This window comes from Mesocricetus auratus, unplaced genomic scaffold (assembly GCF_017639785.1).
Source record: "Mesocricetus auratus isolate SY011 unplaced genomic scaffold, BCM_Maur_2.0 Super-Scaffold_100011, whole genome shotgun sequence".
Taxonomy (NCBI): Eukaryota; Metazoa; Chordata; class Mammalia; order Rodentia; family Cricetidae; genus Mesocricetus; species Mesocricetus auratus.
The window spans coordinates 49,521,101-49,535,722 of NW_024429195.1; the positions used below are offsets into that span (position 1 = coordinate 49,521,101).

Consider the following 14,622-nt stretch of genomic DNA (forward strand, 5'->3'; position numbering starts at 1 on the left):
GCAGCTGTCGGGAACATGCACCGAGGTGAGCAAACACTGCTGAGTGCTTGGCTTTCACATAGTGACCGAATTCCAAAGATCACCGAGTCTTTGTCTCCTGAATTCATGTACTGTCACAATACGATGGAAATTCAGTATATATGAAAGCGAGGAGCCCCCATCCTTCTCCAAGATGCTTGCCATTGCTGACAATACTCAGAATAAAGAAAAGGACCTTATGATTGTCAAGAGGAAAAGGGAATGAAGAGTTCATGTTTTCTACTGTCGCTATTCCTATTTTAAAAGAGTGACAATTTTTATTATGCATACAGATGTGTACATGTGTGTGGGTACCCACAGGAGCCCTAAGGTGGTACTTGAACCACAGGAGCTGGAGTCACAGGCGGTTGTGAGCCACCCAACACTGATGCTGGGAAGTAACTCCAGTTTTCTGCAAGAGCAGCAAGCCTTCTTACCTACCGAGCCATTTCTCCAGCCCCTATATTGTCATTTATTTCAGTGAGTTCCGCCCTAACAACACTATTTCCTTCTTTCTTGTTTTGTAATACTTGTTCAGTTAAAGGAGGATGCACTTGCAATGGAGTCTTGGGAAAGAGGCCAGTATGGACACAGCAGAAAGAAGACAGAATATCTTTGCACTCGTGGGGTTTGTACCCTGGGTGTTAAAGTTCCTCTGTCTGTGGACTGCAATGGCAAGGTGCACCATCTGTGTGAGACACTCAGTCACTTAAGCCTGAAGTACATATCCAAAGCCCTATGTGTAAGAAACCTACAGTCTATATTGCTGCTGCTACATCACATGAGATCATATGTCACACATCACACTTTCCACATTTAGAGTCTGCCTTTAAACGTGTGCATCACATGATGTAGACCACATGCCTTCAGCTTACAGATGTTGCACAGACTTGTTCAAGTGGCATCTCTAGAAACGGCCACCAGGGAGGTGGGAACTAGTTGCTGTCCTGAACGATCCAAGATTACATAAACAAACCACAGAAGAAACCACAGGAGACCCCTGTCTTCATCCCCCTGACTCCCAGGTTTACAGAAGATAAGGATGCTTGCTGCCCCAGCATGGAAAACTGAGTTAAAACGCCCAGAACCTCGGGAGCTGGGGGACAGAAAAAGGTGAATCCTTAAGGCTGACCAGCCATCAGCTTAGTTCCAGGTGAAGTGAGAGTTCCTGTTTCAAAGGACAGTATCTGACATCTTTCTCTGGCTTCCACACATACAAAGGCACACCCCCACAAAAAACATATGCTCACTCAGACACAAGTGAATTTTTTTAAAAAAATTAAAAACTGTGTTTTCTTTTGTAAGATCCACAAATATGTGGAACTTATAACGAAGTTATCCTAGGGAGAGAGAAGCCTAAACGCTCATCTCATCTCCAGAGATCACTTGTCGGCCTTCCATCCCTGGGCACCATGTTGCTTATCACTCTCCTGAAAGTGACTGCACTTATGTAAGTCTGATGTCCCAAGATAGCAGCCTCATTCTGACCGGCAGCTTTTCATAATTAGGCTCCAGCCTACATCTAAGAGGTGCTGAGCTCCGCACCTGTGGGCATCCTCTGGTCCTCTAATTAGTGTTTTTCACCTTTTGTTTAGGCTCCTGATCCCTATGGTTAATTACGGACACGACACTGCCAGAACACGCTCAGAAAACAGACACCTCTGTCCCTACGCCCTTTATTTAGAGACTCCCGGATTCCACGGGTAGGGACACATAAGCTGCCATGTTTTCAGAACCACTGATCCCCGGACTAGGCTGGGTATTTTTCAGTCAGCTATCCCAGTGGGACAGTCACAGCCTTGTTAGAGGGGAACAGATGGAACAGGGGGGCATGCCTTGCCCTTGTGACTAGTTGGGAAGTGACAAGGGACAAAGCTGGGGCTCTAAGCAACAGGTGAGGGCCCAGGGCACCTATACAGTAGACATCCAGTGCACTGGACGCCACCAAATGATTTTAATCAAGAAACAAATGTTATCGCCGGGCAGTGGTGGCACACACCTTCAGTCCTAGCAGTAGGGAGGCAGAGGCAAGTGGATCTCTGTGAGTTCGAGGCCAGCCTGGTCTACAGAGCCAGTTCCAGGACAGCCTCCAAGGCCATACAGAGAAACCCTGTCTTGAAAAGACAGGGGGTGGGGGGTTGTGAAAAGATGATTTGTGCTGCTGGCAGGAGCCGGTCAGGGAAGGGAGTGTTACTAAGAATGGAATTGGGATGGATGCAGGTTCAGCAATGCTGATGGAGAAACCCAGGCTTGTTCCAGGGGATCTACAGTGAGGAAAGGGAAGCTGGTGCTGAAGGTGGGTGGCTCAGTGGGTGTGTGTTTATCTATCGGGCACAAGGTGATGAGTTCCATCCTCAGTGGGGTGGGGGGAGGAAAAACAGAAGGAGAGGGAGATAGGGGGTGCGGGGAGCAGAGTCAAGATGACTGACATACTGTAGACTATGCAGGACAGTAATTACCCAGCCTTGGGGCTCACTATCAGAATCTTCCCGAGAGCCAGCAAAGTCACAGCCAAAGCTGAGGATTCAGTAGCTTGGGACAGAGATGAAGAGCTGAGGATTTGGTAGCCTGCAACAGAGATGAAGGGACACAGCCAGGCTTGGGAAGCCACAGGGCTCTGCTCTTACTCCAGGTCAGCTTTACTTCACAATCCAGCTGACCCAGGCTGTCTCCTCGCACGGCCCAGCCAAGCACGCGCTAGGCAAGCAGCAATCTCACCTTGGAAAGTTATGTGAACCTTCCAGACTCTGACTTACTAATGAGCAAATTTAGGTCCCTGTAACCAACTCAACCTCAGCAGCGGTGCTCAACAGGAGTGCCTCGGGGAAACCAGCTCTTCAAGTGGACTGACAAACCTTGTCCTGGATGCTTGGCACCGTTATCAGGATAATGTATGCCCTGCAGCTTTTATGTAACAGACAAAATAGCATTGGTGACTAGAGTCCTTCTGTACTTCAGGGTGGTCTTCATTACCAGCAAACTGGAGCCCTGACTCAACTTGGACGGGCAGTGCTCCAAAGCTGATGCCAAGGGGGTGGGTATCAAAGTACCCACATTGCCTAGGATCTTCAGTGGTCCTCCCTTGCTGAGCCATGACAAATCAGCACACGGGCTAAGTAAACAAGTTCCCTCTTATTGCTGCCCCAAAGATCTACTAAGTTCCCCTCTCTCCCCGGAAGTCCCGCCTATCCTCTCCTGCCCCTCTATTGGCTGTTCAGCTTTTTATTAAACCAGTCACAACACATCTTCACACAATGTAAACAAATGCCCTGCAATACAGTGCAGTGTGGGGAAACAGAACCAACCCCTTGATGAGTGTGTTCCACACCTGGGAATAGTTCACAGAAAATATGTTTGTATGTTTTGAGGCAGGGTCTCACCATGTAGTCCTGACTAGTCGAAAACTCACTTTGTAGATCAGGCTGTCCTGGAACTCACAGAGATGCACCTGCTTCTGCCTCTTAAGTGCTGGGATTAAATGTAGGTACCACTACCACCCAGCTGGACTAAACCTCTTAAACTGCAAGACAGCCCCAGTTAAATGCTTCCCTTAATAAGAGCTGTGGTCATGATGTCTTTTCACAGCAATAGATCATTGACTAAGGCACTATCTAAGTTGCCTTTTTGGTCGTGGTGTTTCGTTACTGCAATAGTAACCCCACCTGAAACAGAAGAACACTAGGAGATCCTGTGGTTCAACCCAAGACAGAAAGTGAAGTGAGAAAGAGCATGGAGGACCAGCCCCGTGCTGCAACACCTACTCTGCAGACCACGGGGTCACCTGCCCTACAAATCACTCGCTTCTAACACTGCCCAGGCAGGAAGTCGCTTTTTCCAGTATTTTGTGATAATGCACTGATATGAACTTCTCCTCCTACCACAGGAATTCATGCCCACCTATCTCTGCACAGGAAGCTCTTAGAATTCAGCAATCCCCTTTCCTTAGGGTTCAGACACTCCATTGTATGATAGTATTATACTTGAAGTTATAAAAACAATATCTTTTTACAATTTATATTGACATTTCCTTCACTTTCAGAGAAGTCAGGATCTGATGTCGTCTTCTAGCCTCCACGAAAACACATACACATAAATAAATAATAAAACAAAAAATTTTTAAAGGCCTTCTAAAGTATGAGACCAATTTTACCTTCATGTTCTATTTTGAGACCACATAGCACTGCTTATACCCCGCATTAGTTTTCTTTTCTATTGCTGTGATAAATACTATGGCCAAAAGTGACTAAGGGGAGGAAAGGGCTTATTTGGTTTATACGTCAAGGTAACAAGCCCACCACTGGGAAATGTGGGCAGGAACCTGAAACAGAAACCATGGAGGAATGCTGCTTACTGAATAACTTCATGGGGCTTGTTCAGCCCAGGCTTGCCTACCTGCCTCGGGATGGTACCGCCCACAGTGGAATGGGCCCTCTTACATCAACTACCAACCAAGAAATTTTCCCTAAGACATGCCCACAGTCCCATCTGATGGAGGCAGTTCTTGAGTTAAGGTCTCGTCCCTGATTTGTCAAGTTGAGAATCAAGATGAGTCACCATAGCATAATTCATGTTCCATGTATTATCTGCCTGAGTCTTCACAGCCAGTCTCCTTGATGGCCCATTTCTTTGTGAACTATCCCATTACCAACTGTCACCTGGGACCCTGACCTCTCCCCACAACTGAATTTAATTCCCCCCTCTTTAAATCTCTTAGACAAATTGCTTCAATTCATCTAGAGTACCTAACATATTTACCATTTCATAACTTCCATACAGACGTTATAAAACCTGGCTAGACTTCTCAAGGACAAGAACTATGTGCTAACTCATTTGGAGCACTTAGCATGTTTAGCATTTCATAACTTCCGTACAGACGTTATAAAACCTGGTCAGACTTCTCAAGGACAAGAACAATGCCTCATTCGCCTTTGTGTCCACTACAGAGCTCAGGGCTAGGGATGTAGCCCACTTGGAAGAGTGCTTGCCTCAAATGCAGAAAGTCCTGGGTTTGGTCCCCAGCACCATGGCATTTTCTAAAAAGGTATGGTAGCCTGTAATCCATACACTAGTGAGGTAAAGACAGGGGAATCAGGAGTTCAAGGTCATCCCTAGTTCCATATGAGAAAAAGCAAAACCAAGAGAAATGTTACAAGTCCTAACATTTTGCTCTACACAGAGTTCAAGGTCAATAATTATTTTTAATTCAACTTTAATCTACTAAAGTGACATTGTGACATCTATATATTCTGTGAAAAAGAAAAAATATCATATTGTGTCATTTTTAAATAACTGGATTTTAATTTGGAAAGTTTTTTAAAAATACATTTTTATTGCTGTATATATGAAATACACAGAACAAATCTAAAGCAAGTAATAGAAAAATGTATTATAAAATTGAGAGCCAGTGAGATGATTCAGCAGGTGAAGGTACCAATCACCAAGGCAGGCAGATGACCTAAATTTAGTTCCCACATCCCACAATGTAGGAGAGAACCTACTCTTTCAAGGTACCCTCTGGCCTACATGTGCACTCACACACACATGCACACCCTCATGTACACAATCACATGCACGCACACATTCACCTACACACAGGTACACAGTCACATGCACACACTCATGTATATATTTGTATGCACACACTTGCACACATGTGCACACACTCACATACACACATTCAGGTGCACACACACCACATACAATATAAATAAGTGTATTTTTAAAACAATTCAAACTGCAATATAAGTTTTGATCAGCAAGTCAAAATAATCTTACCTGAGAGAGGATTTTTCCAGACTCCTAGAATCTTTTCTTCTCCACAAGCTAGGTCCATTATTATCTTGCTTGACTTAAAAACAAAAATGTAATGTGGTCATTAATTATATAATTAAAGTTCAAGAGGACCTAATGTCATTAAAGGGTAGTGACACAACAATGCTACTGCCAATGTCACTGCCTCTTTCTGTTGACTTGGGGATCAGACATTCCACCAACCACAAAGCTGACCAAGTTCCTACTTTACTTCAGAGCCCGAGTACAGTCTCCTTGTCCCCATTACAAAAAAACTGCTTTTTCTCTGTACCTCCGGAAAAAAAAAGTGGGCCTAATAACTGTGTCTGGTGATTTAAACCAGGTATTTTTTTTTACTATGGATGATCTATGATTTGAGTTTCCTTTGTTCAGATAATGAAGGAGAGTGGACAACTTTGCCACATGAAAAAAATATTCCCTGGGCTTTCACCCAAGAGGATACAAGTCAGTCCTAATAATTATCCTTTATTTAACTCCTTAGCAGTTAATGCTTGCTGGCTTCTCTTGGTCATGACATCATCCTTAATATTAAAGACTTTGGTAATGACTATTTCCACACAGCTGGTCAGATAGGCGTGAGCCTACTCCTTCCTGTAGGACCACATAACAGATCATCTAAGAAGTGACCTATAGGGTCCTACAGGAGGTGAATCATGGGATCCTACAAAGGTGAATCATGGGATCCTACAGAGGTGAACCACAGGGTCACACAGGAGGTGAACCACGGGGTCACACAGGAGGTGAGCCACGGGGTCACACAGGAGGTGAACCATGGGGTCCCTCTATATACAGGAATACCCTAACCAAACAGCATACAGGACAACAGAAAATACAGAGCACATCAATATTATCATGATGGAAAGGATGAGTGGTTTTTATCTTATAATGTGTATCATGTCTTCTTGTGGCGGTGGTAGCACTGTGTTTCAAAGAACATCCACACAAAAATGTCAGATGGGGCCAAGAACGGTGGCGCACGCCTTTAATCCCAGCACTCAGGAGGCAGAGGCAGGCAGATCTCTGATCTCAAGGCCAGTATGCTGAAAAAGGTGTCATATAGTATCCTTGGGGGTGAAACTAAAGAACAAGGGATGGAAGGGGCTCTGACTGGCCATGCACACGTACACAACATAACGTCTTCACTTTTTAACAGTCATTTGCAAAGTTTCTAGGCTTTGCAATTTCATTAAACTTCAGTCCACTTCATTACATTCTTTTAATATGTTTTCATGCTCCTATCCATGTTGAAAAAGAGCCAAGAAAGTGATGCTTGTGGGCAGGTCAAATATGCATTTAAGGCAAGCAACACCAGTTCGGTACCCTAATTAGTGTGACAAGAGACCTGGTGAGCAACCAGGGATTTCATATCCCTGCTAATTATGCCTGGGACAAACAGTTTCCATGCTGTAGCTACCCATGTGCAGAGGCACTTGTCCATGAAAGGGGAAAAACATCATACAACTTCCTTCCACCGGGTAGCTGTCTGACACCTGGAAGGCTCTCATTCGGACTTGGAGGGGAGTCTAGTGGGCAGTGATAGGTTGTTCTACTTTGATAGCCAAAGAAGGGCTTGTCCACAGGCCACCTCAACCCTTCATTTCCCAATTCTCTTCTAGGCTAGGAATGCAATCATTTTATTTATTTATTTAATGTGTATAAGTGTTTTGCCTGCATGGATGTATGCACACCACCCCTGTGTCTGGTGCCCATGGAGGTCAGAAGAGGGCATTGGATCCCTTGGAACCAGAGTTATGGATGACTGTGAGCCAACTGTGGGTGCTGAGAACCAAACCCAGATCCTCTGTAAGGACAGCAAGTCCTTTCACCACAAACCTGAGCTGTACAGCAAATACTATCTCAAAACTAAGAATCCCAGAACACTTTATCTTCTATATATGGTCACTCTATGTGTCTAATTTGGCTCTCCACCTTCCATATTACCCAGGTAATGTCTGACCACCCCAGTCTGCCTTCAGCAAGCATCCTGCTTGGTCAAATTAGCTGAACGCCCATTGGATGCTTCTTCTGAGAAGTTTTCTATCTAATGAACCTATCCTGCTTCTTGGTTATAAATCCCCATTGCCCATGGCACAGCCAGAGTTAATCCCCATCCTAGATATTAAGGCCTCTGTTTCAAAGGATCTAATATAACTTGTCTTACCTCTTTAACTATGGCCAGGAATGCATTAGCAGCAATTTTTCTCGTTTTTTCTACTTTCTTAGATGGGAGTTTTGTTTTGAGTTTGCAATTCTCCCACCTCAGCCTTCCAAGTGCTGAGATTACAGGTGTGTGCCACCACGCCCAGTTCTAAAAATTACTTTTGATGAGCAAATGCTATTAAATGACCATCCCTTCCTAGTGGGAGGCCCAAGGCTCGAAAGATGGCCAATGGACCCAGGTTCATAAGCCTTCTCTTCTGGATATACTTCACCAGAAAAAAATAGTTTTAATCTATGGATGTCAAAATATAGAGAAGCCTTGTCTTAAAAAAAGATTAAAAAAATAAAGAACAGCTGTTTTTTTCCTTATGTCATGTACTACATACCTTTTTTGTTAGCATTGCTGTGGTAAAGTGAAAATAGGAATTTCCCAACACCTTTGGATTTTTCACACTCTTTTTTCAAAACCGTTGAATAAACAATACGAATGTGCTGGTTGATTTCTCTATCTGCCGAACTCAAAAATTCTGGGTAATCACCAATCTGGAAAAAAAAATTATCTCACTGAATACAACGCCTGCTTACTTGGGGAAAATAAATATTGCAAACTAGGGGCACGTTTAATGTGAGTTGTTTTCACAATTCTCCATTGGTGTGTGTGTGTGTGTGTGTGTGTGTGTGTGTGTGTGTGTGTGTGTGTGTGTGAGCTCCCAGGTAGAAGGAGAGAAATAAGTCCAGTATGTTGTTCTCCATCCTGAAAACACACATCATGACATGCTTACATCAATACACAGGCTCGTGCATGAGAGCACACACACAACACACATCAACACACACGAACACACGGGGTTAGGGGATTTAAAAAGGAAAGAAAAATATTTCTGAACAAGTGATGGAATTGCTATTAGCTTGTTTTTTTTTACTTTTTTATATTATTATTATTTTTTTATTTTAAAACAGTATCACTACGTAGCCCTGGTTGATCCAGAACTCAATGTAGACCAGGCTGGTCTCAAACTCACAGAGATCTGCTGCCTCTGACTCCCAAAAGCTGGATTTAAAGTGCACACAACCACATGTGCCTTGTACCGTTGTTTGGGGTGTGATCTCAGCACTACAGTTGCTTTAGAATTTTTTCCTTATACTGTCCAACACTGAAGTATCTCCAAATGAAATACGAGGTCCGAGAGTTGTATTAAAATGACACTCCAATGAGAAATTTAGATGAAGGTCAGCAAAATGATCGGCTGTCTGTCTGCAGTTACTAGAGTGAGGCTGAGCATTGGCAGGTTCACTATGCTCTTGTTGTATGCGGTTTGGGGTTACATTTTCCATAAGAAGGGGGTAGTCAGAGATAAGTGGGCTGGGAAGGTGGCTCAATGGGGAAGCACCTGCCACACAGGCACGGGGACCTGCATCCAGAATCCACATGCGATCTCAGGCCAGTCAACTTAGCCAAATCTGTGAGCTCCAGGCTCAGGGCAGAGCAATCAAGGCAGACACTCAGCATCAACTTTGTTTGCTTATTTGTTTTCGAGACAAGGTTTCTCCGTGTAGCACTGCCTATACGGAATTTGCTTTGAAAACCAGGGTTGCCTGGACTCAGAGATCCTCCTGCTTCTGCCTCCCAAGTGCTGGATTTAAAGGTGTGTGCCACCAACGCCCGACAATATCAACTTCTTGCCTCCACACACATGTGCACACATTGTACCCCACAGGCCTGTGCACATGCCCACACAAACACATACACATACCACACAGAAGAGAGGGCAGGGGAGGGGAGGGGAGGGCCACACTTAGACCCATTTATCTAATGAACATCGGATAATAGAAGTAAGGCTAGAGAACCTAAGGTGTTCAACATTTTCAACTTCCTTTCAGGATTTAACATCTTCTATGAACAGTAAACTTTAAGCCTCCAGTCTGCAACGGGGAAAGACCATTATAATCAAAGTAAGACATGGAAGCGTGCCCACAGACAAGGGGCTGGAGAATCCTACAGCTTGCACGCAACAGGAAATGTTCTGTAGCTTGAGCACAGGAGACCTCAAAGTCCACCCCACAGTAGCACATTTCCTCCAACAAGACCACACCTACTTCAACAAAGTCACACCTCCTAATAGTATCACTCCCATTGGGGGCCATTTTCTTTCAAACCACCAGACTGGGCCTCAATCCAGTATGGAACATTGATTTGTGATCTATCAAAATGCATCACAACCAGTTATGGAACCCTGAAGCAATGGCCAAGGCAACAGTTGAGTTGGTCAGCAGTTCTGGAGCATGTCTCTAGGGTGCTGGCTGCACTGTACACTGGTGTCTTAAGGTAACTAGCCAGTGGGTTCAGTGTGATTTCTGGATTGTTCCCAAAGGACCTGCCCCAAGAGACAGGGCCTGGACTCAGCCGAGTTTTCTACAGTGATACTGGTGAACTGCCACCTTAAAGACATTAGACGGATGTCCTTTCATATGGTTGACGTCACATTCCAGCTGACCGCAACAACAAAGGCAACCTCCTCTGATAAAAAGGAGATCTGATCTCTTCACCCTACAGTTTCTGACCTTGGACTAACATGTCCAGTGTGGTATATGATGCCTCCAAGTGGACTAACTGATCCTTCAGCAATCAGGACAACAACCCAAGAGTACCCACCGAGACTACTGGTGCCTGCTATTTGACTTGGAAATCAGAAAGCTGTACCACAGCAGACAGCAGACACCTGAGCAAAGGCAATCCAGGCAGTCCCTGTCCATGGCGACCTCGCCAGCAGTGTGGACCCGCGAACCCCGGAACATCCAGGGAAATGTCAGGAAGAGAGAGGAGCCGATGTGCAGACTCAAGAGCCAGCCGAGCCCGGAAGAGGGTGGAGCAGGAAGAGGGTGGAGCAGGAAGAGGGTGGAGCAGGAAGAGGGTGGAGCAGGAAGAGGGTGAAGCAGGAAGAGGGTAAAGCAGGAAGAGGGTGGAGCAGGAAGAGGGTGGAGCAGGAAGAGGGTGGAGCAGGAAGAGGGTGAAGCAGGAAGAGGGTGAAATTGAGCTGGGGTGTGAAGAATCCAGCAAGGGTCAGGTACAGAAGCCCCAGGAAGAGGGTCATTACAGCTAAAGCCCCGAGAGTGCACCGAAGACTCACAGAAATACCTGTGACTGAGAAGAAGTCTGTAGATGGTGACAAGGGTCACAAGCGTCCCTACTGCAACACAGAGAAAAGTGTTCAGAAACACCACAACAGAAAGTACCGAAGGCTGTTGGAACACCTTCAACCGGTGATCATGTGAGCTCTGACCCTCACAGTGCTCACACGAGTCCTGTGGACACCCCGAAGAAGGACAGATTCACAGCTCTGAACCAACTCACGCTGAGCCAGAGAACATTCTCTGCCTGTGCTGTCACGAGAGATCAGTCACCAGTCAGAAATGACAAAAGGTGTTCAGATAAGAAAATTTCTGATGCAGAGGAGATACTTGAAACAAACCTCAAAGATGACAGTAGGGGACATCACCCCCAGCCTGACTCTCTGGGAGGGGCTCAGGCCCAAATTATATAGACATTATCAGCAGTGGCATTCTCAACAACAAAATTTCATACCTGAGGCCAAGGAAAAGGCTGTTGCAGACCCAGAGAAGGGCAGAGATCTGGACCACGGCCCTGATGTCACAGAAGACATGGAAAAGTAGTGTACTAGGCCCAGGACCAGAAGATGGTGAGATCTTGAGTTGTGCCTTCAACTGCAAATCACTCGAGGAGATGTGCAGACACAAAAGGACACCCAGAGGCTCAATGACAAAGAATCAACTTTTACAGGAGTCTTCTTGTGGAAAGAAAGCAAAATCAAGGATATCTGTCAGTTCATGCACTTATCACCCTTTTTTATACCAAATTAAAGTCTGGAGGCTGCAGCTCAGACAAAAGATGGACCCAGACAGTAAACCTCTTTGCAAAGGAACTTACTCTGGTGCCAATTTACCTGGATGTGCACTGGAGCATGGTGGCAATAGACCTAAGAGAAAAGAATATCGTCTGCCTGGATTTGATGGGACAGAAAAGACCAGATATCCCTGAGATGATTTTCCAATATCTCTGCAGGATGAATACTGATCTGAACCCTTTGGAGTGGAAGCAATACAGCATGACAGCAGAGGAGATTCCTCAGCAGTGGCATGGGAGCGATTGTGGGATGTGTGTCTGTAAATATGCAGATCATCTTTCCAGAGGCCAACACATCACCTTCTCTCAGCAGCACGCGCCTCTGTTCAGGAGGAAGATGGTGTGGGAAATCCTGCATAAGTGCTTCCTGTAGCTGTGCAGTCTTTCATGGACTGGATGTTGTCACATACTTCAGACAGGGTCAGAGCATCTGAAGAGCTTCAGTTTCTCAGCCATTTCCTGCCTGCGCCTCCAGGGTGCTCGACCTCCACCATGTCCTGCTTACATGTCCTCTTCTGTTTTAAACCTTTGTTCATTTAAAAACTTCGTGAGGTCAGGTGTAGAGGTAAAGGCAGACAGATCTCTGTGGGTTGAAGGCCAGACTAGACTACATACTGAATTCCAGGTCAGTCGGGGATACATAGTATCTACAGAAAGGGAGGGGGGGAGAAAGGAAGAGAAGGAAGAGAGGGAGAATGAACAGAAGGAAGGAGGGAGGGAGAGAGAGAAGGAAGGAAGGAAGGAAGGAAGGAAGGAAGGAAGGAAGGAAGAAAGCTAGTTTAATTGTCAACTTGACACAACTTAGAGTTATTTAGGAAGAGGGACTCTCAATTGAGAAAACACCTCCTTAAGATTTGCCTATAAGGTAAGCCGGGCATTGGTGATGCACGCCTTTAAACCCAGCACTCAGGAGGCAGAGGCAGGCAGATCTTTGTGAGTTTAAGACTAGCCTGGTCTACACAGAGTGAGTTCCAGGAAAGACTCCAAAGAAATACAGAGAAACCCTGTCTTGAAACCCCTCCAAAAAGAAAAAAAAAGATTTGCCTATAGGTAAGTCAGTTGAGTATTTTCTTGACTGATGATTGATGTAGGAGGGTCCAGCTCACTACGGGCAGTGCCACTCTGAGATGATGGTCCTGGATGCTATAAGAAAGAAAACTGAGCAAATCAGGAGGAGCAAGACAGTGACACACCCCCATGACCTCTGCATCAGCTCCTGCCTCCAGGTTCCTGTCTAGCCTGAGCTTCCCTCAATACACTATGACTCAGGATATATAAAATGAAAAAACCCTTTTCTCCCCAAGATGCTTTAGGTCGTGGTGTCTTTATCATAGCAATGGAACCACGAAGAGGGCATCTGTTCATGGGATATAATTTTCATAATAGCCATGGCTAATGCTAGAGCATATGGAGATGGGCTACATACACTCTGAGCAGTTCACATGAATAAGTAACTTCCTGACAATATAAGAGCTTTTAGCAGTTCACAACCATCAACTGCATTAAGGAATTTGCCCAGGGCAGTTAAGCACACTGGCTGCTCTTCCAGAGGTCCTGAGTTCAATTCCCAGCAACCACATGATGGCTCACAACTGCCTATAATAGGATCTGATGCCCTCTGCTGGCCTGCAGAGCATCACATAAAACATAAGTTTAAAAAACTAATAATAATGTTTTCATGGCTAGGGAAATGGCTTAATGATTAAGAACATTGGCTACTCTTACAGAGGACCCGAGTTCAATTCCCAGTGTCCATGTGGCAGCTCACAGTTCCAGGCAATCCAATAACCTTTTCTGGCCTCTGTTGGCACCCAATGTGCACAGTGCACTTACATACATGCAGGCAAAACACTCATACGCAAATAAATCTTTGCTAAGGTTTCATGGGACTTACATGATTTTCCCCTGAATCCTTGTCTTTTTTTAATTTAGGATTAATTTTTAGGAGGCTGATTGGGTCAGAGAATAAATATAACAATATAAACACCCAAGTAAGCTATAGACCAGAGTACTTCTTTTTCAGGGTATTCCTCTCTAGTCCTGGCTGGCCTCAAACTCACAGAGAAACACAGGCCTCTGCTTCCCAATTGCTGGGACTGGTTAAAGGTGTGCATCATATGCCTGCTCCACAGCGCGTTTTAATTAGCTCCTACAAGCCTAATACAGTGGGAAAGATAATTTGGGGCAAACAACTGTAAATAGGTGGCTCCAAGTAGAGGCCGATGAATCACCATGTGCCTAGTCACCAGGGAGCTTTCAGGCCACTATAGAAACAACCGTACTTGACAACGGACCATTGAGCCCCAAGTAGTCAAACCCCAGAGCTGGCCAGCACAAGTAGTAAGGGAAGGGCTACTCACCCCTTCACCAGACCTACAGGACCAAAAGAGGCCATGGTGGGCTGCAGGCGTCGGGAAGAACAAGACAGACAGCCTTCCTGCACCAACATTCCAGAACTCCAAGCACTGAGGCTCCAGACCGACAGTTTCTGCTCGTCCCTCCCGCACACGGGACCACATGGGAGTGGGCAAGAGCCAGAGAATCAAAGAACTTCACCTTTGAATTCAGCACGGCTGTGCCAGCAAGGGACTCCATGAGTAGCCTCGCTGATTCCTAACGCCACATCTAAATTTAAAGTAGTTCTGTCATCAAATATGATTTCAAATACAACTTTCTTAAGGGCAAACAGAGTATTACATTTAAAAACAAAA

At 45.3% G+C, this 14,622-nt stretch overlaps 1 protein-coding gene across 2 annotated transcripts in view; it reads right to left on the reverse strand.

Annotated features, from left to right (window-relative positions):
* The window catches only part of CUNH12orf56 (chromosome unknown C12orf56 homolog), a 58,333-nt gene that overhangs the window by 38,497 nt on the left and 5,214 nt on the right, over positions 1–14,622 (reverse strand). Inside the window, exons 1-3 of one of the 2 annotated variants that reach the window (XM_040754802.1) lie at positions 10,087–10,149; positions 8,376–8,532; positions 5,794–5,866 (exon numbers count right to left, since the gene is read on the reverse strand). In XM_040754802.1, the coding sequence (XP_040610736.1) occupies positions 5,794–5,866; positions 8,376–8,532; positions 10,087–10,134 (278 nt within the window). In that variant the 5' untranslated portion in view covers positions 10,135–10,149. Of the gene's footprint in view, positions 1–5,793; positions 5,867–8,375; positions 8,533–10,086; positions 10,150–14,622 lie in introns of those variants that run through there. The other variant, XM_040754801.1, reaches the window with a different exon arrangement.